We start from the raw sequence: 24,586 nt of genomic DNA on the forward strand, positions 1-24,586 counted from the left end.
CTGTAATAATGGGCAGTCCTGGGGACTGTATTAAAGTTTTTTATTGATGTAGCAGTACTGGGGACCAAACCCAGGGACTTACACATATTTAGAGTAACACTCTCAGCCACTGAGCAACACCCTCAGCCAAAAAATACTGAAATTTAATACAGAAATCTGAGAACAGATGTTGGGGGCTGCAGGGGAGCACAGTGCAATGGAACTGGTTGTTTGTACTTAGTGCCTGACCTGAAGTTGGTCGACAGACAAGTGACATTATGCAAGGCTTGAGGAAAAGCAAATACCTTTTCCACGTCTGGAAAAGCTGCTTGGACAGGGACGAAAGGCTGAGTATGAACATAATTGAGAAGCCTGCTAAATTCCAAGGAACCAAATCTGAACAAAGGTCCAAGAAAAGAAATGGGCAGTAGCTGTCCGAAAGAACTTTCCAAGAATTTCCCACTGCAGAATCCACAGGGCTGAGAGGAGGGGCAGAGGACACACGGCTGAGGTTGATGGTCTCTGTGCTGGGTCTTTAGGTCTGGGGAAGGGCGAGTCCCGGTGCAGACACAGGCCCAAGTCCAGCTGACATCTTCAGTCTGGAAGTGCATGGCAGTTTGAAAATGGAGTCATGGAAATTGGGAAGGAATCCAGGCTGGTGGCAGAGTTATGGAATGAAGTCATAACTGAGCCTATCAGTGTGAAACTGGCCTCTGTAGGAAAAAAGCAGAGAAATCAAGTAACAGAAGGGCAAGCTTGGGACAGAGAAAGTAGGGTTGATCAGTGAGATAGACAGAGTTAGACACAGAGAGGCAGACGGAGAGAGACAGAGACACAGACACACAGAGAGACAGGGACAAACAGAGGCAGAGATGAAAACAGAACTAGGGGAATGTAACAGTTCAGGAAACAGCTACTTAAAAACATTTGTGCCCTTACAGAAAATTAATGCAAGATGCAAGTCTTACCAGAAAATGAGACTTTGGTTATCAGACATCAAATTATTAAGGAGAGATGTATCATAAAATTTATTATTATAGCAGCACAAAATGAATTAAAACCAGTGGGGAAAAGTTGAATAAATAAAATTCATTTTAATATGCAACTCTTTTACATATTTTATTGATGCATTAAAATAAATACTCAGAATTATCTTTTGTGCTGTATATTTAGTAGAAAACAAGATACACGTAGCACCTGCTTTCACCCACCCCGTGGTCTAACAGAACAGGAATTAAACCAGTTTTAAACACACGACAAAAGATGTAAAAGGGAAGGAAAGTGAGCTTGAAGCTGGATGAATGAAATGCTTCATAACTAAAAGAACATGGAGGCCTTCTTTGTGCTTTGCTACTTCTGAAAAGTCCAGAAGGGGTGTTATGTGTATCTTGCTGCTTTAGAAATATGCCCATGTGAGAATTCCATATAAATTTTCAAGGTAATTATACAAAAGGCTTTCTGGTGTTAGAGAGAAATTAGATTCTCCTATCATTGTAATAACTGAGTATTCACAATGTAATTGGAGTAGAGGGAGAGAAAAACATGTAAAAATAATGTCATTTAGTACTTCGTGAAAGACTGCAATTTCTTCTCAGACTTGTGCTCACTAACTTTGTAACTCGTAGCTGATTTTTTTCCATTGCCCAGTACTTTAGTGTCTGGTTTAGAAGCTGAATCATTTTTGTCACGATAAATTTTTTCTTTGTACTCTGCACCCTTTATAACATGAGGTAACTGCTTTTTATTACACTTACGCCTTAGAAAGGAAACCGATTTTTATCTGCAGGATCATTAACAGTGCAATGGGTCGGGAAATTGAGAGCGTGTTCTCTGGGTGGAAGGAAGGCCCCTAGCAGTGTTGTAGCCCTCGAAGGTCAGCCATCCCATTGGAACCTGTACTAGGCCCAGCCCTCGTTTTGTTCAGACATGCAGGTATTAGAAGTCCTGTGATCTCCACATACCATATTACCACAACTTTGCACAGATGTGTTTTCTAATCACCCAGTATAATTTGCACATTGCATGGAAGCTCAGACTTCACTAAATAAACTAATGTTAAAAAAAGCTTTGTCACCATGACAACTCCTTGATTGAATTACGTCTACCTCGGAAAGGATATTTTCCTTACACTAAAATGGTGCCTCAAAAACGCTTTAGATTTTATGCAGTATTTCCATACATAGCACTATATACATACATAATCCATGGTGATTTCACTAGTTTTAAAAACAACTGATTTTTATAGCATTAGAGCCTTTTTTAAACTAGTGATGACATTAGCCAATGTACAGTAAAGGGGAACTAAGACAAATCTATGTCTGGATATAGTTAAACATTTATTTGAGAAAACAAACTGTGTTTCATAATAAGAAGGAAAAGAGCTGTGTGCTCTGTGAGTTCTGAATCCACTCCTGATTTGAAAGACATGGAAGTGGAGGGCTCTCTGTCTCGCTGAAGGCAGAGACTGTTTACTTAGGTCTGTCTTTTGAACGACTTCCCTTTCACAGAGGTAAGACACAGGTATAGTCCTTGCTGACCTGGAAACACAGTAGGCAACATTGCTGGCTCGAACTACTACCACACCAGGTAGAGTGCACACCTCCGGTCCCATGCCCGGGACGATGCATACTTCTGGTCCCATACCAGGTAAGACACACTTCCGGTTTTCTAGCAGCACCCTCAGGGTTCTCCTTAGTGGATGCACTGTAGAGGTCCAGTTTATCACTTGAAGTTTATACTTTCGTGAGACTAATTAAGGCCTGATTGAACCGCTGCAGCAGAGAAGTTGTAATCTTTAGATCTTTTGGATGGCATGTGTAATACTATACTAAAAAGTTTAGTAAATGCTCAGAACACTTAAATTTTAAAGTACTTTTCTATAAAAGAGTCCATGTTCACTCTTCAAAATAATCTTAGTTTTTAACCTTTATTCTTGGCTCATGAGAAGCTACTAAATGGTCCTCCCATTTTGTCTCAGAAGTCTGTAGAAAGGAGTCTGTAGACAGCAAGACAGAAGTCTTGCGCAGCTTGGCAAGGCATCTCTATGGAGGGGTCTTTTTGCTCTGCAAGCCGAGGCAGCCGTCCTTGCCCCCTAGTGAACCTCCCACCATCTGGGTTCCTGCCTTCAGCCAGGTTAGCACAAAACCCAAGGCAGACCGCGTCTGAGGGTTGCTTGATAGCCACCAGTGTCACACAGCTGACCTTCAGTGCACAGTGAGAAACGCACCTGTTATGTCTCTGAAATCATCATATCTGTGTAAGCATTTTCTTCTTCTGATGAATAACAAGCATTTCTGAGAACGTGCAGTGCCCGAGCTCCATGTTGAGTGGCACAGCCTGTAGCACAGGGCCTGACCTGTGTACTGGGCATGTTGAGGACAGATAGTGCTGCTTACTTCATCTTCCACGCTCCAGCTGGCCTGCTGCTAGGGTGATCCCAGCTCTAGGTCACTTCTTTCTAGCTAAGGAGCTCGCCTTTTCTGATTCTACAACCATCCTCTAACACATGACACTGGCGAGCACCATCTTGGCCTGGTTGTTCAAAGCCAAAACCTTTTTCACTGTGACATCCTCATCTGTAACCAGATACCTGAGTGTTAAGATTGCTTCACTCTTAGAAAATAAATATATGTTATTAACTCCATTATTATTATTTCAATCTGTTTTGTTTCTAATTTTCCATTGTCAGTGTATAAAATTGGTATATTTCTGCCATTATAAGGAGGATTTCACAGGCTATTAGTTTCTCCCTCATCAAATATAAAGATACCATTTTTTTCTGTAAGGTGTCACTGAACCTGTGATTGTTCCTTGAAGAAGTAATGGAGATTCCTAGTCCTCTGTAAAGTTTGCAGTTTTCACCACTAGGATTATGTGTACAGTCAGTTTCTGTAGGTCTGTTGAATGGTATTGATCAGGTGCCACATAGTATTTCAGAGAACAACAGTACACGCAATCAAATAAGAGTCTGTAAATTAAAGTAACCTTTAACTAAGTAGAAAATGACCAAATAAGGACAGTGATCGGACCATCAAGAGCAGTGTCTACATTTATAAGAAATTTCATGTAAAAAATCAGTTTTTTCTTATGACCTGAGAGTTGGGGAAGACATAGTCCAGCCCAGGGATGGCGAACCTTTTAGAGCTGTCAATGATAAGAAACAGCCACTGTGGCACGCGTGCCGTAGGTTCGCCACCTTTGGTCTATCCTATCCTGACTTTCTGTTACCTGGCCGAGACTTTATTTTTTTAAATTATACTTAAAAGTCTGTGCTTTCAAAATGTGAGATAAGGCAGAATAGCCTTATGCCAAAGCTCACACTATTATGGGTGCTGGTGCATGCTGAAATTATAGCTGAGTGAAAAACCGTGTGGAAGAAATTCAGAATGTGTGGTTTGGAGTGGCTTAGAGTGAGGAGCCGTTGTGTTCCAGTTTCATCCCCTAGGGAGGATGAGGCAGTGGAGTGAAGGGTCCAGAGTAGAAATGATCTCCAAGTACAGCTGCACCCAGTGTTTTGGAGTCACAGCCCTGCCTGGATGGCATTGCAGGGTGCTCAAGTTTGCAGCCAGGCAAGGAGGCCAACGGCCGTTCCTCTGGAAATTGGTGGTCCAACTCTCAGTGCACAGCACTCCTGCAGGGGCCACACGGAGACATCCCAGGGGGAGTCTGAAGGGTCTCCTGGGTCCCCCTTCCGGCATGCTGGGCCTGGAGATGCCTGAGCTGGAGCCGGGGCCTCGCTGCTGCCCCTTCCCACTCTTCTCCCCCTGCCTGCAGTGGGTTCCCCAGAGCGGCCTGGGTCTCTGATGCAGCCTCGGGCAGCCACCCAGCAGCCACGCAGCCATGCAGCCTCCCTAGCCCCGTCCCTGAGCTATAGCCCATAGCATTTCCTTTCCGTGTGATACATATCTAGGTGCATATCAGAGTTTGTGCTATCTGTGTGAGCTATGAACTAATAATAACTGTGATGTGTATTCCAAAGCAATTTTGGACCTTCCTGGCTCAGGAAATTGAAAAAATAATGGCTGGACGGATGGATAAATGATAGACAGACAGATAAGTATAAGTTTCTAAACATACTTTGACAGCAAAATATAATGTAGTGATAAAAATATTTTGAAGTTTAAATGTTGACTGCATTAGAGTAAAATCGAGAACACTGAAATGGAAATACAATTTCAAAGATAAAAGATAAAAAGATTTACAGACATCAGTAAGGATCTCGTCCATGGATGTTTCATTGAATAGATGTTATTGGAGATTAAATTACTAATATCAAACACAGTAGGCAAGAAAATAACATAGGCCTCTTGTTTTAAACAACAATGCATTAACAGTGTTATATTCTTTACCACTCTTTAAACTTGAAGCTGGGAATCAGACTCATTGAGGAATCTTCTTTGGAGCTGAGTAAAAATTGTAGAGGCCACAGTTTGGAAGCAAGTCCATCTGAATAAACCTGGTTGCTTAGTGTTTGTGACACCTCTCTGTGTCCCCTCAGGACCCTGGTGATGTAGGAAAATGGAATGAAGCTCTGCTCACAGCTCACAGGCTGCACAAAAGCCAATGGATGTGAAGGAGACTTCGAGAGCTAACCTTACTGGTATAGATGTACAGGGCGTATTACTGCTAAACTCGGTCAAGGACCAGACAATAGGGAGGATAAGGTTTAAGGATTATAATACATGGTTTAGCTTGGATTTGGGACATGTTCACTCAAATCAGACACACAGTGTTCATAATTTGCATCAAGTAAGTGCATGTGTAGTCGTATTCCCTTTTGTACCATTTCAGAGCTATTGCTTTTGGATAGAAACTAAACCCATTTTACTTTTTAGTGTAACATAACCAAAGGTATTTGTTATCTCAACATCTTATGCTTCATTCTATCAGTAGCTTTCATTCATACTCAGTAATTGTTCTATTTGGGGAAAAATAAAATCTGCAGCTGTGTCTGAACTCTGCTTACTAATGGCGATCTTTGAAATAGAATTGATTTGCTTCAGAGATGAACTTCAACTTTTAACAAATTTGGTTGACTAGTGAGTGGTAAAAGAAAATTACTGTTTTCTTAAAATTTAAGAATTTGAGAACTATTAGCATAATATATATTTTGGAATCTATGTCACTTGAAAAATTATAAGATGGTAGTGTAAATGTATATTTTTGTGCAGCACATTATTCAAATATATCTTTTATGGCTATGGTTGTATTATTTCAAGTCCTATAAAGGCAGAAGCCTAGATAAGAGCAAAAGATTCGAGGCCAGTATAATAAAGAAGAAGCAGAGAGCTGATAGTTTTTCCATCCCAGAGAATACTCAATAACAATAATTAACTTTAATAGCAGCTCTCTGAGTCTAGTAATATGAAAATTTCTGTTTTCTAAGATATTTGAGTATGAAATTTCCATGTAGTTGGTCAGTTTCCTCTCTTAGAGCTGTGAAAATGAATGGATTAGATCCTGTGAGGTGGACCAGGCAGAGCGAACCACCCCAGCCTGGCTTCCTCCTGAAGCTGCTGGGGAAGATGAGAGTTTTCCTCCTGCCCACTCTTAGGACGAAAGAGTGGGACTCAGAGACCCTCTCCCCACAGCTGCTGCTCTCTTTCCCCTTCACAACCAAGTTTCTAAGCATAGTTTCATTTTTCCATATTGTAGTGCAAACTGTTTCAAACATACCAGAAAATCCAAAGAACGGTACAAGTGGACACCAATGTACCTTTTCTTAATTTTCTTCAACTAATGTTGGATTACATTTGCTTTATCATGCATCTCTCTACTGATCCATTCATGCCACTGTTTCTTTCTGTCTTTGCTGGCAGAGTAAGTTCTACTTCTCTCTGTCATGCATCTCCTGCTGTCTGAATGTCTTGCTTTGCCAAAGCCCTTAAAGGACAGCCCAGGCAGGCATTTCCTCTTCTATCTCTGGACCTCCCCATTCCCAGGGATCAAACTCCACTCAGCACAAACTTGCCCATCGCTGCCTCCCCATGGAGGATGCTCCTTCTCCCTCTCCCGCAGGGTCTGTCAAGATCCACCCCCATCATATCTCAGAGAGTCCTGTTGCTCCTTGCCAGCAGTGAGCACCTACTTGGGTGGTGTATGTCCCAAATGCCTTGCAGCCCGTCCTTGTTGGGAAAGGCCTGGGACTGTAGCTCTTGCCAGTTTCCAGGACATAAATTCTTACACTGTGGCTGTGTCCAAGCCCCCAGTGTGAACATGGAGTTGGTAAGGGCTCACTCAGCACCTGCTCACCCGCTGACTTCCGGCACCCTGGGGTACTTGGCTATGAGATGTATCCCTGTACGTGACAGTCTTCCCTGGTTTCCTTTTTCTGTTACTGGACTGCTACAGGCTGGATAGTTGCTTTCAATTTTGTGCTCACAATTTAAAATAAGATGTTGTATTCTTTTCAGTGAAAAGAAGTTACCACAGTTTTTATATACAAATTAATTTCTGTGTCTTCATCCCTAATATCTGAATTTTAATTTGAGCTACCACAGTACATCAGCATAACTTAAGCAGACTGAGAATATTGTGTGACATTATATCTGTGTGTTGCAGGTAGTAAGGTTCTGGAAGACACCCTCTTTTCCTTGATCTTTTTTAGTTATGGACTTTGAGGTCTTGCAGTGGAACATTTTCCAAAAAGAACTTTAATCTCTAGAAAATACTAAAATTGAAAGTTAGCAATACTAAGTACAACGGGACATCTATATCTGAACTCCATTCCCTCCTGATATCGTTTACCTCCTTTAAACTTAATTACCTATTAATCTGTACAATTTATTGGGCTACTTTACATCTTTGCTAAGGTAAAATGAGAGATGACGAATACTGCTGGAATCTCGGAGGAAGGACTAATGCAGGGATCCTACACACCCTTCAGCTTCCCTCCAGGGAGCTCAGTTAAAGCACATGCTTCTGCTTGCTGGTCAGAGAGGCCGAGCCAGAGAAAGGCCATGAGCACACAGATGCCCCCTTCCTCTGCCCTGTGCAGGTAGAGCAGCGGCAGCAGGAAGTCCTGCCCACCAGATGTCGGGGGAGGGGCCTGCCTTGGTGGAGCTGCCTGAGAGAGGGGGGAAGGGGCAGGAGTGTGGGCTGCTTCCGAGCTGCCCCCACCTGCGTTGTTGGAAGTTTTCTTGTTTGCCGGAATGTTAGGACAGTGATTCATTGACCCTTATCAAACAGGGAAGAGTTCCAAATTACATTCATAAAACCCTCCCAAAAGAAACAGCAGGATTCTTTCCTCCAGAAAAGGTCAGAAAATTTGTTCTTCGCACAGACTAAAAGACCAACACACACACTAGTTATTTCCTACAGACGCTAGTCCTAGGAAATTATGTGAAGAAAATTGTCCTTTTTGACAAAAGGCATTGCCGATATTATCTGAAAAAAATGTTTTATCAAGTATCAGTTAGAGGCAGTGAAATAGAAGAACAGTCAGGTGGTGCTAATACTGTGGACAAAGTCTTGTAACGTATTCAAGGGATATCTTTTCCTATTTTACTTTGGATTGTAAAGATCTTATAAAGAGATGTATCTTATCTGGGTTTTGTATTTTCCAAATATATCTTGAGAATTGAAACAAAATGTTTTCTTTAAAGATCATATATAGTATCATAAGATTTAAAAAGGAAAAATACATATAATACAAATAACCTACATAGACTAATTTTTCTATTTCATTTGGAAAAGGAATGTTCTACACTGTACGTGGTAAAGATCCACACGTAACTTTTTAATGTGAGTAATGCGTCTGTCTTGTGCTAAACCTAGTTCACTTTGTACCTTTTCCTCTAGAACTTGTGAACAAATCAGAAGAAAGTGTGTCAAGTGCTGAGAGAAATGTTTCAGGGCAGTAAATTTTAGAGATGATCTTCCACGGAGTGTGGGGAGTTGAGAGGCTCCCTAGCTCGATGACCTTAGGAAGAATTTTGGTGAACTGCCTTCCCGAAGCAGTCTTCCTGGCATGTGGATGGGATGGGGGAAGGCTCTGATCAGCCTGACTCCCCTGCAGCAAGAGTTCTGTCAGGGAAGGGCCAACGCCACCCTCCTCAGCTCAGGCTTCCATTTCCTTGGCTCCAGACCCGCCCCACCCCGTGGGATTCTGGGTAGTTACTCTAGTTTTGGAGACGCCTGAAGAATTACACCCAGGCGGAGATGGCCAAGAGCTTAGCTTTTCAAGTTGGGTTTAAACATGAATCCCCTTGAAGGAGAAATGAGACTGATTCTTCTACTGTTTTTCTCCTACGTAGGTTCACAGGTAACCACAAGTTGATAACAAATCCTTGATTGCCCAACTCTTTTTCCAACACAGGAGCGACAGCCGCAGCCCGGAAGGAGGTGATCCGGAATAAGATCCGCGCCATTGGGAAGATGGCCAGGGTGTTCTCAGTTCTCAGGTGGGGCCCGGTCCTCTCTCTTGCTCTGCATGTTGCTGGGCCAACTCAGTGGGCTTCACTATGCTTTAATCAGTAACATGAACAGCTTATCAGACCCTGTTTGCTTCTCTCGAATAGTTCTCTCTGTTTAAATGGAATCCTAGTTCCTCATCTTTCAGTGATGTTGCAATCTACTAAATTATTTCTGTGAAGGAAAATGTCTGTAAATATCACACCGTATCTTGTGCCTCTCTTTGCCATGGGATTTTAAAACATTTATTTTACGATCGGTTGCACATCTTATGAAATGGAGAAAGCTATTATAATCCTTTCTATTTTTCATTTTGGCTTTATGGTCAAAGATGAGTTCAAGTACATGGCGCCATATTTCTAGGAAGTGAGCATAAACCATAAAGCTGTACACATGAGTGCATATTATTCTAATAAATCACTGAAAGAGGGAAACTTCACTAACATTGCAGTTGCCATGTAGTCGTTTTGGCACGCGCGCGTGTGTGTGTGTGTTGAAGCACATCATGAATGATGCTTAAACTTGGATTTTGGGAAAAGAAATTCTTAGAATTCACTGCACTTTACTGAAGTTTGATGATCCACAAAGTGATGATGCACATGAGTTATGTTTCTGTTTTAAAGAGTGCTTATATGGAAGAAGTGCAGTACGTTCATAGTAACACACAGTAACAGGTATTAAGTGCGACCACTTCAGGAGACATCCTCTCTACGTACTGGACAGTTTCATCATCTAATTCTGCCACATCGTTGCGTCCGTGCTCTCTCACAGTGAGCCATGGTGCCTCTCCGGTTTCCCCTTTCCATGTTTCCGTCCTACGCCTGCTCATCGCTGACTAGTAATTCAGTGACCCTTGCAGAAAGCAGGGAGTCCTGACAAGGACAGAAGCTGCCACCATCCGCTGTCACACACCAGGCAAAGCCAGCGCAGACTCTGCAGCCTGATGTGCCCCACCAAAGCTGGGTTAGCGCATCCGGCTCCGCAGCTCAGTGGATGAGGTACCCTTGCTGTGATGGCTCCCTTCCTCAGCTCTCCTTTAGGGTTCATTCATGCATGCAGCAAATAACTAAAGTAAAAGCTAAAGCCGTAGTCATGGCCAGGAAAAGAGCATACAGCAATATGGGGACAGCAAATAGGAGACACGCACTTATTTTACCGGGTGGCAGCACAGACGCTTGAGCAAGGGCGATGGCCGTGAAGGACGGTGAGATCAAGGAGAGGGAGCAGCAGCAAGAGTGCCTGTGTAGAAGAGAACGCAGCAGTCCTGAGGACCAACAAGGAGACCAGGTGGCAGTCGTGCAGGCCCGCCAGCGCTCCGTGTACTGAGACATATCTGTGCTCGGATCAGTGGTGCACCGTGTGAACCCAGTGGTGACCAAAGACCGGGATCAGCCTGCCTCGCAAACGAAAGGCCCTGAGTTCGATCCCCGGTACCAAAAACAACAAACCCACAAGTGGATGAGCATTGATGGGGTGCAGACATGTCAGGACCAGCTCGTGCGCATGCTCCTGGTGTCCCAGGGACCTGCAACAGTAGAGGGAACCGCAGCGCTGTCTCTAGTGCGCTGCAGCTGAGGGCCACCCGTGTCACCTGTTAGGAGCATCTTCAGAAGCACAGCTGGGGGCCGCGTCGCATCACTGCAGTCAGAAGCTCCCACTCAGCCTTCTGGGGGCCAGGTGCTCACTCAGTGTGGCCCAGGGCTGGCTCCGAAGCACAGGCAGTGATTCACAGCGGCGACAGGCTGTGTGCAGCAGCTCTGGTGCTCCGTCCGGTCATCCAACCCGTGAGCTCTCTCACCTTCCTGACACCACCTTGCTGTGAAAATCCGCCGTGTGGGCTCCACTTTTGGCTACGAGCACGTGTGAGGGGAGACGGGGCACGCTGGAGGGGGAGTGCAGGTGCTGCTGTCTCCGAGTCGTGGCCCCATCTCCGCATCTCTGGGTTTACCAGAGGACAGCAGAACAGACGGGAGAACCCTCCCTCAGGAGAGGCAGCTGGGGAGGCGAGGGCCAGAGGAGGATGGGTGGGCAGAAGCACAGTGCGAGCAGGGGGAGAGACACGTACACACCTACCCTCCTTCCGGAGCGCCTCCCCAGAAAGGGTGCAGCCGTCTCCATCACTGCAGGTGCTGCGGGAGCCACAGTAACCAAGGGAAGAAAGCCAGCAGGGACCCCTGGAGCTCAGCCGTGTGTGTCCCTGTAATCAGTGCAGTGCTTCTGAACAAGACTCTCCGTCCTCTTTGTCCACGCTGAGTCTCTGAACGCTGGTGTCATTCGCACTACGACACAGGCTCACGCCGGCCCTGCTGGCGGTGGCCAGGGCTGAAAGTGGAGGGACCCAGGGCCCAGAGGTGTTCAAGGGTTGTCACGGGGCCAGGGGTTCTTGCAGAAGGAGGGTGTGGTCCGGGGAAGCAAGCACTGTGTGGATGAGATGGAGCAGAGTCCTGGGAATTCAGAAACCTCTGGAGGCCTCTGCGAGAGGCAGGAGGGGTCGGAACCGAGGCGAGAGATGAGTGAAGACGGGAAGGGGCAATAAGGAAGGAAAATGACCGTCGTCCAGTTCATCACTGAATCCCCAAGAAAATGGTGTAGCGATGGACGTGACTTACGGAACAGCAAGCCGAAGTCTGCGAAGCTGCAGCTCTGTCGACTCTGATTTTAACCCCGGGGGCTGGGATCCCAGTCATGGGATTTCCCATAGTGATCTTTGTATTGTGGTACACAGTAAGTTTTATAAAAAAATTAGTACACATTACTGGAAAATGTTTTGTAGGTTTGAAAAAAACAGCAGTTCAGCAGCTCGCCAGGTTTGATGGGCTTAGCTCATTTTGTTCGAGCTGCCCGTTTCCAGACGGGATTTGACACCAAGATTCTGCGCTCAGGACGGAGTGGCAGAAGCAGGAGAGAAGCCTACAGGGGCCGGTGTGCAGGGGCTGTGCTCCGCTGCAGAGGGGCCCTTCCCACCCTAGGCACCTCTTCCTACAGCAGCCCTAGTGCTCGGTCCGTAGGAGCCTGAGAGTTGCAGGCTGAAATACATGCCGCCCATCCGCTACAATTAACTGACCACCACAGACCTCACATATTAAGGTAAACGCAGCAGCGAAGAGGGCAGAAGTCTAAAATGTGGATGATGCCGCCTGTTGGGTTCAAGCTTGCTTTTGCTCACTCTGAATACACCCTTGGGGAGCGTGGTTCGTGTGCCAGTCCCCAGAGACGGCAGTGGCCCCCCACCCCCACCCTCATGAATTGGCCTGGCCTGGGTGCGTGCCAAGGCCCAGCAAAGGCAAAGTCAAACAGATAAACAGAAAACTCCCCAGTGATAAGTGTTTCAGACACAAGTGGAATAGACACCGGGCGAGAGAGGGAGTGCAGAAGGCCAGTGTTACCGCGAGCCACAGCCGAAGGCCATGTTGGAGCAGAGAGCAGAAGGGAGCCCAGGAGCTCCCTGGGCCCAGCGCGTGAGGGTGCCTGCTCGTGGGTGCAGGCTTCCGTCGGGGTGGTGGGATGTACCTCAATGGGTTGTACAACTCTGAAAGTGCAGAAAACACTTACCGCATTGTAAACTGTAGATAGGGACTTGTATGCCATGTTATAATCGCATCTCGGAGAAGCTGTTTCCAAAGGAGACGGGAGAGAGCGGAGAGACTGGGAACATTTTGAGGAGAGAAACAGCAGGATTTGCAAGAGAGTGGATAGAGAAGGAGAGAAGGAAAGGAGTTACCAGTTAAGCTTAATCAACTAGAAGATAGAATTTCCAGTTTCTGAATTGAAAACAAAGCGTGGAAGTAGCAGGTTCTCAGACTTACTAAAGATAAAATTGTTGGACGGTTATATATTAAATATAATATATATATCCATATATGTTTGTGTATTTATGTATTACGAATTTTTCTGCTTACATAAAATTGCAGTATTTGTTGTATAGAAAGATAGGAGGTCACGTTTATTTACTCATTAGATTCTATGCCCAAATCGAAATGATTAAGTGTTTAATGGTGAGTAAACACAGTTGAGATGCTGATGCACTTAATGGTTGTAAAAGAGTTGTCACGGTGAATCATAAATAATTATATATTAGCGAATCAGTGGGGAAAGTGGCAAAAAGACTTCTATGGGATTCTACCTGTTGCTTCTTAGGCCGGAAGCTGTCGTTTTGTGTCTCCCCCGTGTGAGGTCAGAAGTCCTTGCCAGTCCTGGATGGCGGGGGGAGCTCCGTCGCCTCCATGCACGCTGCGGGCAGGGCCCACTCTGCTGCTGATCCCTGCTGTCGCTGCAGGCTTTTGATATTACTTCTGCACAATTCACACACACTTGGCACGTTTTAGGTTTAAAAAGAGGTCCAGAGGGCCCATCCAGAGGAACGCATGGGTTCTGTTTTTTTGCATGTTTTCTTCAGAGTTCTTTGTTTTCCATAAGCTAAATAACCACGCTGCCCTGTGGGTGCCTTGCAGAGAGGAGAGCGAGAGCGTGCTGACGCTGAAGGGCCTGACCCCCACCGGCATGCTGCCCAGTGGAGTGCTCTCGGGAGGCAAGCAGACCCTGCAAAGCGGTAAGCACCCAGGGGTACCCGGGCAGCGCCCTCCCCTGGGCTTTCTTGAAGGCCAGTCCTATCTCTGGAGCTTAGCGGGAAGAAAGCTGCACATCACCCCACCTCCACTAGCCCTGCCTGCCGGAGACACTGGCATCTGTCCACTGCAACATGGTCTTGGCTCCCGGACTCTCATTTGCATATCGGTCCCTGGTTTGCATCTCAGCCCCTTACTTGCACTTTGCCTGGCTACCAGCAGGACTGCAGGTGGCCTCATTCACAATGGGTTTGATTACTGTGAGCTGAACAGCCACCAAAAGCCCTTCTATTCCACGTTAATAAATATTCATTGATTGATGAAAGGCAAAGGTGCAGATAGACACATGCACAAGCACAGTGCTGGATTTATTGGAGAACAAAATATAGGAAGGTTAATTCCACTGTCCTCTTGAATGGAACTTGGGAGCCCTGTGTTTTTCCTGATGGTCCTTGTAAAGTGTAAGAAGAAACGCATTTTGTTTTTAAAAAGAATAATATTTCCTTCCACGTAGAGATTTTGTATTAGAATTGTAGCTTTCTAGACCAGTGCTGTTTAACAGAACTTTGGTGACAATGGAAATTTCTATAAATCTCCACAGAGCCTCTGGCAACGAATAACTACTGAGCATTTGGCTGATGTGTAGCTAAGGCAACTGCAAAAGCACTGAATTTAATGAACACGTCTGCCTGGTGCTCGCTGTGTTAGGCAGCACTGGTTGCCCTCTCACTTTTATCGTTTTTGTTACCAGTTTTAACTAGTGTTGTCATTAGATTATAATTTTAACCCTGGGAAAATTTTGCTATTAGATTAGACTTCACCAGAAAATATGTTAAAACGACACTGCAACATTTTGAAACAAAATCAGCCTCCTGTTTATTTTCTTTTATCTTTCCCTAGTCTTTTTTCATATTTTCTTTTTCATCCCTGTCCTCCATCCTAGAAGATTCTGGCGTTTCTACCATCACGTGATCTAGACACGTCCTCTGTGCAAAGAGTAAGGGTCAAGCTCCCGGGAATGGTGCTGCTGAAATATCACATGCCCGCAGCATCGCAGTGACTTAATGTTCAATGAATTTACTCTAAAGCTAGAGTCTCTGAGTTCTCATGGAATTCAAAAATCTTAAACGAAGATAAGAAAACACATTGCGTTAAAGTGCTTTCTCCCTTTAAGTTTATAGCTAGAAATGACTCTAATACCTTTCTTACCGTAAATAGCCCATCACCCGCAGGGTGCAGCTCTGTCTGACTGAGGTCTCAGTTTCTGAGCGCAGCAGAGGTACAGCGAATTGTGTCACTGGACACACGCCCAGGGCGCGAGGGCCGCGGGCAGCACGCACATGCAGTGTGTCGGTGCTGCTGAGGTTCCAGAGTTCTCCCTTTTCTTTAAAATTGGGTTACTCATGTTCTCACCGCTCTACTCTTTGTTGTGTTCACAGATTTTTTTTTCATCTGTGTTTTTAACTTCAGTTATTTACTTTTCTTTTCATTTACTTTATTTTAAATAAAGTACTGGTTTGTGTTCCTCTGTGTTCCACTCACACATCCACACACGGACACATAGAAGTCATGTGAATGGGGACCTTGCTTCTCCTAAGGATCAGAAAATGTAGGATCTGTTTGAAACCACACATGTGGACGCAACTTCAGAATTCATGACCTTTCCACTTATCTAAAAGGGAAGTTGCTCAAAGCCTTGTTCTTTAGCTTTCTCCTTGGAGTGACTATTTTCTGTTTGTCACAAGGAACCTAGCATGCACTGTAAGTAACTTATAGTATTTGGCAGTTGCTCTAGTTATGAAACCTTAAATTATTAGAAAAATGCAAATTAAAGTCAAGGGGTAGAATTTTAGTATTGAACGTACTGGAGTTACAGGGAAATTTTGCATTTTAGTGTTAGAGAAATATCTACTAGCATTACTCACATAACTTGTAGAGTGAAAATACTATCCTAACCTTGTTATACAGAATGCTGATAACGTAGTAGGCATTTACAGTTCTGCCTCTAAAATACACTGTTTCAGTAATATCTACAGAATCTTATGAATGGGGTTTCAGTATCGAGGCACCCTATTCTATACAATCCTAGTATGATTATCAGTGCTACTGTCACATTACCTCTTTATCTATGACATTTCAAGAATTTAATTTCCAAAAATGATATTGCAATAAAGAAAAGAAACATTTTAAATTGATCTGCCTGGCAGAAAAAAAAAAGTCCATTATATATGTCCACACACACACACACACACACACACACACACACACACACTCGGGCATCAAGTTACTTTCCTTTTCCTTTCTCCTGCACCCCGTCATCACCCCCAGTCCCATATGTTTGTCTCTCAAGAGTCCCATGCGTTATGAAGTCAGACACACTGACTCTAACTTTCCTCACATTGGCCCACCTGCCTTGGCCTCAGGTTCGAAAGCAATGCAGTTTTATGTTAAGAAGTGTGAATGACCCTGCTGGGGTGGCTTTGCTTCCACTCCTGTACTCGATCTGGCAGTGTGACACTGGAAATAGTCACGCAGAGCATAGCTTTCATAGTCCTCTTTAAGTCAGAAACACACTTAAGATTTCCATAGCCCCGCGTCAGTTCGTTCAGTGCATGCTTCAGGGAAAAAAAGTCACTGTGTGCTTTCCTAAAGAGTTCATTGCTTTGACACTTAAGTAGCAAGCACAGACTCAAGCAGTTTCCTTGCCTAGATGTATCCAGTTCATATCACTTTTCATGGTGTTTTTCTTTCCTTTTTAGCATTTGTGTGTTGTTGTCTGTGCTCGAATCCAGCACTTACAGAAACATTAGTTCTCTTAGAGCCTTTGATCGTCAATGATTTGTTCTTAGAATTAAGAATCCTCTGCTCATTTTTCTCATTCATTTGCACCCTTTCTTCTCTTCAGCTACTGTTGAGGCTATTGAGGCTGATGAAGGTAAATTGGCCAGGCCCCTTTCTGTTGTACGTGCAACAGACAAGGGCTCTGCTGGGTGTATTCTTTTTTTTTTTCTTTTTCTTTTTTTTCTTTTTTTCTTTTTTTTGCTGTAGCTTGTACAGAGTGTGTGGGTGTTGGGCTAACAGTTGTGGCTCAGTATTAACCAAAATGTTCTTGCTTTAAAGGGGAAAATGTCCTTCTATGGTTTGTTTGTTTGTTTTTTCCCTTAAAGCTATGTTTGACTTTTGTATACGATGAACCTAGCATAATCACAGAAAACAAAAGCATTATAGATCTCCAGTGACATGGGGTGGAGGTTATGGCAGCCATTCTGAAAACACATAAGGGATATTCTTTGAGCTGAGTTGAACCATGTCCCTCCCTCAGATCACTTCCAGGCAACACTGAGAAGGAGAGCATAAAAATAACTTTATTGATTTCTACTCTTTAGAAGTTTGTAGCAAAAGAAAAAAAGTTTATTTGATTAGTGCTTTGCTGTGGTTCAATATTAGCTGATGTCTCTTTTAAAAATTAAAACATGAGACAGATGTGTGCAGATCGTTATTTTAGCCTTATCAATTTGAACTTATTGGTGATTGTAGGACAAATGGTGCCAGCAAAATATTAGGAGTCCGAGAGTTTCTAGTGGTGGTAGAAGTGGCCTGTGACAAGTGTAGTGAATACCAAGCAATCACTCACTTAATTAGCAAGTGTCTGCTATGCCCCAGACACCCGCTTGGCCTGCAGGGGAAATCAAGAATCCCAAGTCAGCACCTGCATCCTGCACTGCACAAGGATGTGAGACTTGAAGTCTTAGCAACTACTTTTTTAGCCGAATGTTTTTTAAACACATGATTGAGAGAGAACTGCATACCACAGTGGTTTTTAATATCATACATACCATATCCTCTGGAAATTTAAAAAAGAATAATTTGAAGTTCCCCTTTAAAACAAAATTCTTCAGTTGTATTTTTTTCTTGCAAGATAACTTCTTATTCTTCCCAAAATTGCGTGCATATGGTCCTTTGGTATGATGGAAAAAGTGCCACTTTAGACTTGCAATTTGTACCTGATTTGGATGCGGGAGGGGAAACGTCCACACTGTAAGAGAAAATACAACTGCTTCCTAAATAGCAGTCAGCAAACTGCTATTTATGTGGGAATCTCTATTCCTTTTGGCAAATCCTAATCTGCAGTGTGCATTCTTGTTGGTAGTCTGGCTGTCTTCTGTGGTTTCTGTGACTCTGTGTTGTGTGGTGTACTACCAGTGTACAGCGCTAATACCCACTGTGTGACCACCAGCTACAGCACAGCCTGTTCTTCCTGACTGGGCGATCAGGTGCCCAGGACGAGCCCCAGCCCAGAGAGGGCCCTGCTTGTAGTAGATTTGTAATGTCTATGCCCCATTCTATTGGCTCTTCAAACCTAGAGATTCCATTGTGCCATTTTAAATTGATAAAATTTCATTATAAATTACAATGGTGAACACTTTATGTGTTAATTATGATAAAATATTTGTAACCGTTTAGAAGAAGAGTAACGTACAGCTTCGTGCCCTTCTTTTGTACCTCAAAATAATTTGCTTCTCAGGGTGGGTGCTCAGTACACAGCTCTATGATTCTGCAATTTGTTTATTACTGAATTACAGAAGAATTAAGAAGCTTCGCTTTGGGCTTTGGGCTTCCCCCCTTCTCCCCATCTTCCTCTCACAGTTGACTGATCAGCGTGATGCCAACTGTTAAAACGCAGAGGAGGAACGGTCTGTTCTCATCTTTATTAAGTGAGCTCTGGAAGCCTGGTGCCTGTCTTTTAAGCCTCTCACCCTTACCAGTGAAAGGCACCCCACATATGTGTAGGAATGGTCAGCTTGAAACTGCTCTAGCTTTTTCCCCAGAGAAGGTGGGGAGGATGCAGGTCCATGCGATTCCCTCCACTGCTCAGGGCCACCCAGCCCGCCAGCATTGCTGATTGGCCCTGGACTATCTGGCTTTCACTTCAGTGAGGTAAACTGATGTCATTGGTCCCCATGTGTGTTTTTGCTTTGCAGCTCACTGCTCGGTGCCCTCACTGGAGAAACTATTTTCTTGCACAAGTGCTTTACCTGTCTCGGTAGCTAAGGGTTACCAGAGAACAACCCATACGTGTACCATTGTATCCCATTTGGAGAAATCCATATGTGATTAAATAAGGCACATACTAGTTTGATTTATTCTTGCCAACAATTGTGAAAATATTTTTTCCCTTTTCTTCTTTAACCACATCTTATGTGGTTGTGTCTGTTACTCATTGATCTCCTGAGAATGAGTTTTCCTTTGACTTCGGCTGCAATGGATACCAGATGAACATCAGTTTGCCCTGTTCACTGCAGAAGGGCTGACAATGCTTCTTTCTCTACTTAGTGATCTGATACTGATTTTTCTGAGTCTCTCTTACCTTGTTGCCTACTGAACTCCACAGGCTTCAAAGTTGAGTGGGAAAGCCAGAGCCTATAATTTCCTATTTCCTGGGAGCCATGGAAAGGTTCCATGAGGAGGTCTTCCTGGGATCCTGAGATGGCACAAAATGCCCACGTTAAGTCCTTCTCTGGCCCCTCTGCCTTGTGCTCCAAGCCTGTTGCTAGGATGGTAGACACATTACCCCCGAGGCTGCAGGAGCTTCAGGCACAATGGGAGGTGCCAGTGGGTTCTGCCACCATCTCCCGGGTAGGGCCCAGTGTGCTGGTCATGGGCTGGGGATGGTTTCAGAGGCCTGTCCCATAAGTATCCTACCTCTTTACCTATTCCCTGTGGCTTTCTTTGATCTAAACTTTCATGAAGACACAGAAATCTTACATCTTAGTGCCTTCAAGAAGACATTTTGGTTGGCAAGAGGCCTGGCTGTTTTCCAACCTTTGGTCACTTCTGAGTATGGTAAGGAGTCTGTTGTGTCGTGTTCAGGTCCCGTCACATTGTTCTCTACTAAAGGATTCCTACCCACTGCGAAGTCCCTGACCTCCCTGCCACAGCCACTGCGCTCTTGACGCGCCCCTGGCTAACCCACCTTCTCTTTTTTAATGATTTTCCATGTAGCTATCAAAGGATTCTCACCCCAACATAAGATCACTAGCTTCGAGGAGGCCAAAGGCTTAGACCGGATTAACGAGAGGATGCCACCCCGCCGAGATGCCGTGCCCTCTGATGCCAACCTCAACTCCATCAACAAGGCCCTCGCCTCAGAGACTAACGGCACAGACAGCAATGGCAGCAACAGCAGCAATATTCAGTGACCACCTCCTGCTCACCCCCCTTTTTTTTTTGAGCTGCAGGGCATGATGGGGATTGCTGCGTACCCGAGGGGGGTGTCTTGCCTCAGACTTAGCTTGTGTGCTCTGGGGGCCAGGCATTGGATTCCGTTTACACGATCATTAAAGGAAAGGGAGAGAGAAAAGAAACTATATTTGATGAGGGGGGTGATTAAGCACCTCTTTGGGGTATGCCTTTTAAAAATGCTTCTAGGGGAAAAATTTTAAAAAGAAAGCTATGCTAGTATATTCTGCAATGTTAGGGGTGAACGTATTTTCCTGCTGCACTGGGGACTTCCTTGTAGGTTCATGAAAGGCCTTTTATTCTGTTACTGGACATGAAAATTTTGTCTAATTTCTTACTCTATTGTACGTTTACAGTTGCAGCACTAAAATGGATGACATCAAACATTTTTAAGAAAAATGATGTACAAACTAAATAAGGACTATTTATTGATAATGTTTTGCTACTCTTGTCAGACAATGGCTCTAAACTGAATTAGGCAGTCTTAAAAAAAAACAGAAAAAGAAAAAAAAAACAATGTTGCAAATTTGTTAAAAATGCCAAAAAGGACAGTTTAATTTTGTACAGATTATGCTTACCTCAGGTTTCTTTAGTGTGCTTGACTGCCCTTCTTTCCATTGTAACACTTACCTTTTAATTTGGCAATGAGTATGTTTCCTTTTTCTTTTCTTTAAGTTTAAAAAAAAACTGGAATAATTACACCTATCTTTTTTTTTTGCTGTTTATATTTAGGGGTTTTGTTGATAAATCAAGTCTTGGTTGTGGCTTGCTGAATTAAATATTTATGAGTGGTGCATTTTTAAATATAGTGAACAAGACACCATATTAAGTACAGTGATAAAGCATCTATATTCTGTAAAAAAAAAAAAATTCTGCCTATGCATGTTTTTTAAGGAAAAAAAAAAATGGCTGTCTCGGCCTGTATGGGACTGTAATGCGCTTAGTGGTCTGACCCTATACTGGAAATGTATGTATACTGGCGTACTTTATATTCTCTAAAATGCTTAATGCCTTTGAAATTTTGTAATCAAAAAAGCTTTGAAAAAATCTAAAGGGGAGAGTATTCTTAAAAGTTTTTAACATAAGCTTGTCAGTGCACAAATAGATGGTTAGCATGTTTAGCAAACCTTGTGAAATTTAATAAGTTTGTAGTTACATGTGAAACTCTAAATGCATGGTAACTGTTGATATCATAACGGTTTAGTTATTTCATTCTGTTCTGTCATGTGCCACAAACTATTATTTTTTTTCACTTTTTTCCCTTTGTATATCAGTTACGGTTACAACTGGTTCATTCTGAAAACAACAACAACAGCAAAAGCCCATTCATATTTTTTAAAAATTGTATAAGTGCCCAAGTAATTCACTACAGCCTAAAGCCTTGCCTTTGTAATTTAACTTCTGAAATGTTGGCAATCAAAGCATGCACTTGTAACAATGAAAAAGAAAAAGCATTTTATATTACTACTCAATAAAATGTGCATGAACTTAAAGAACGCTCCTCTGTCCCTGTGTCTGCTGAGGGGTCTGTGAGACAGCCACCCTGCAGTCACCTGCACAGGCGGAGGCACGGCACCCACTTCTGCTGTCAGAGTCTTGGTGGATTTGAGTCTAAGATCAGTCAAGAGAAGTCTATTTAAAGAGTGGATGCCGTGTTCTAACTCCCTCGAATGTGGGAACCAGTTAAGAAACCAGAGCATCCCTTTTTATTAAAAAGCAAACAAAGCAACTCCATATGTTGCCAGGCTGTTTCAGTTGTATCCGATGCCCTTCTGCTCAGGCAGAGATTGCCCTGCTGAGTGTTTTTCCTGCCAGCCAACTTGGTTGGTATGAAGATGTGTTTCCCACACTCCAGCTCCTAGCTCCTCACCCCAAGATTTGAGATACACCCATTTCCAGTTTGTCTCTCCTTGCTCATTTCTAGCACACTTTGTTTTATGTAATCAAGTATGCCTATTATATTGTCATATTAAAAATATGACCTTTAGTGATAGAGTATACCAAACCCAAGTCATTCAAGATAGAGTCTCTGAAGAAGACTATGCCATGTTTCATGAATCCAAACTCTTTTCTGCTGTGGATATTTTCCCATCCTAAAGGAATACCATCCAGGGGAAATACGGAGATGTAGCTCACTAGAATGGTGTTAAAGAAATGGTAATTGTGGAACCAAGGTGTTTATTTTCTTTCTTATAACTGCAGAGAAAATATCCTGACCAAAAACAATCATTTTTTTGAATTCCTTTCTTTTACAAATTGTGCTAAGGCAACTGTGGCATAGAAATAAACATTTGACATTGAAATAAGCAGTTGATGTGAGTATTGTTTGGTCTTTCTGGTCAGGGGTTAGGAAAGTAATACAATATATGTTATACAAGAATTCAGCTTATCAAATCAGTAGAGAACTGAAGGGGTTTCTTCAAAAGCAACAGTACTTTCAGGGCTCATTTGGGTTGTTAGATCTTTGTCCTTGACTCTTGGAGAAACTATGATGTTCTTGAGTTGCTTATGCCAGGGAACCACTGGTTTCATGCATGCGTATACACACACACACACACACACACACACACACACTCACACACACACTCACACACGTGTGCGCGCATATACATGGACTTCCTGAGAGGCTCTGGCTCTGGGTGTCCTCTGTATCTGGCCATTTCAGGAGGCAGAGTTACTCCTGACCAATACTGGGCCAGCTCTTTTCTGAAGCATCCTTTCCTTTTTTTTTTTTTTTTTATTTTTACTGATACATTTTAGATGTACGTAGTGATAACATTCATCATGGGTAATTTGTACCTCTACTTGATATATCTTTTTCTCCCATTCCCCTCCCCTCCCTTCAACCTCCCACCTCTTTTTTTTTTTGAGACAGGGTCTCACTATGTAGTTGAGACTGACCTGGAACTCACTATGTAGCCCAGGCTGGTCTGAAACACGCAGTGATCCTCCTGCCTCAGCCTCCTCAGGGCTGGGACCTCCTTTCTTTATCTACAAAAACCTTGATTCCATTTTTTTCCTTCCATTCGTTTTTTTTTTCTTCTCCTGTTTTTCTCCTTATATTCTCTTTTCTTAAACACATAAGGCTGTGTTTTAAGAAAAAGGGAGAAGTCTTGACAGACTGAGTACCAAGGGAGTGTGTCTGTCTTCTGCTCTCAATGGCAAAGTTCAAATGCCTGCCCAGGCCCTCGAGAGCCTTTCTCCTGCAGGCCCTGCTCTCCTTCACTCCTGTCCACCCAGACAATCTGGTGCCTCCCCATTTACTGCCCAGCAGCCTGGCTCAAGGCTGCAGTCACCACCCTCAGGTCTTTCTTAACATCTGGCCCACTGATTCACAGCCACCATCCTCCCTCCTAGACCCTGCCAATGGCTCCTTTCAGTTTGCCGCACCCTAACAACTGCTGGGAGAGTACAAATCTTACATCTCCAAAGCCAGAGACTTCCTTTGCATTCCATATAGAATGCACGTGATGCAGTGCCCAGCTCAAGCATCTGCTGTGTACTCTCATTGCTCATAGCCCCTGCCCTCCCCTGAGAAGGTGTCCAAATCCCACAAGCATGTTGCTTCCATCTCAACCCTAACCATCAGTACGCTGCACAGATGTCAAGTTTGCCTTAAATGTTGGAATGACACATTTCTTCTTGTATTAGTTACTTTCTTATTGCTGGGCCAGAATACCCAACTTGCACAAGTTAAAGGAGGAAAAGTTTATTGTAGCTCACATTTTGTAGAAGTTTCAGTCCCTAGTTGACTGGCCGCAAGGGAGGGTGTCGTGACAGAGGAGAAACAGTCCGTGGCAGTGCAGGCAGGAGGCTTCAAAGCAGCAACATTGAGCCTTCCTTTCCCTTTAGCCCATCCAAGCTACACTCTTATTGGTTGATGCCATCCTCAGCCGGAGTGGACCTTCCCATTATCCATGCCCAGAACTATGCTAAACCAAACAGTGGACTAAGGAACCCTTAATCCATATTCACACACCCTAACCCTAACCTCCAAAAAGCCCTACCTTTGAGCTCATGAGGCGTTGAGGGTACACCTAAATGCAAGTCATAACACTGCCTTGTAATATAATCAGATTGAGCTTGCTCTCCCATGCTACCTTGAACACTTAGTTCATTGTATGTAATTGTTTGTTGCATTGTCTAGCACTGTGGTGAGCTTTGTTGCTTATCTTTGAATTTGTAGCCTGTAGCATTGCCCGGCTCATTGTTGCCTGGTAGAAGAGAAGGTAGGGGAGGAGGACAGAAATGTCTTCGGGCATGACCTTGCCGTATGACTCACTCCAAGATTCCACATGGCAAACCCTTCGGCCAATCCACGGCTTCCTGCTCACCCCCCTGAGAGTCCCTGGGCCTGAAGGTCTACAATGGAGCCTACATTTCAATACATA

At 43.9% G+C, this 24,586-nt stretch overlaps 1 protein-coding gene across 2 annotated transcripts in view; it reads left to right on the forward strand.

Annotated features, from left to right (window-relative positions):
- Ppp3ca (protein phosphatase 3 catalytic subunit alpha) overlaps positions 1 to 21,916 on the forward strand; it is a 207,884-nt gene extending 185,968 nt beyond the window's left edge. Inside the window, exons 11-14 of one of the 2 annotated variants that reach the window (XM_010641592.1) lie at positions 9,296 to 9,380; positions 13,842 to 13,939; positions 16,861 to 16,890; positions 19,959 to 21,916. In XM_010641592.1, coding sequence (XP_010639894.1) covers positions 9,296 to 9,380; positions 13,842 to 13,939; positions 16,861 to 16,890; positions 19,959 to 20,155 — 410 coding nt within the window. In that variant the 3' untranslated portion in view covers positions 20,156 to 21,916. The remainder of the gene's footprint in view (positions 1 to 9,295; positions 9,381 to 13,841; positions 13,940 to 16,860; positions 16,891 to 19,958) is intronic. The other variant, XM_010641593.1, reaches the window with a different exon arrangement.
- The last annotated feature ends 2,670 nt before the right edge of the window (positions 21,917 to 24,586 follow it).

This window comes from Fukomys damarensis, unplaced genomic scaffold (genome assembly GCF_012274545.1).
Source record: "Fukomys damarensis isolate Sample0158 unplaced genomic scaffold, DMR_v1.0_HiC HiC_scaffold_25, whole genome shotgun sequence".
Taxonomy (NCBI): domain Eukaryota; kingdom Metazoa; phylum Chordata; class Mammalia; order Rodentia; family Bathyergidae; genus Fukomys; species Fukomys damarensis.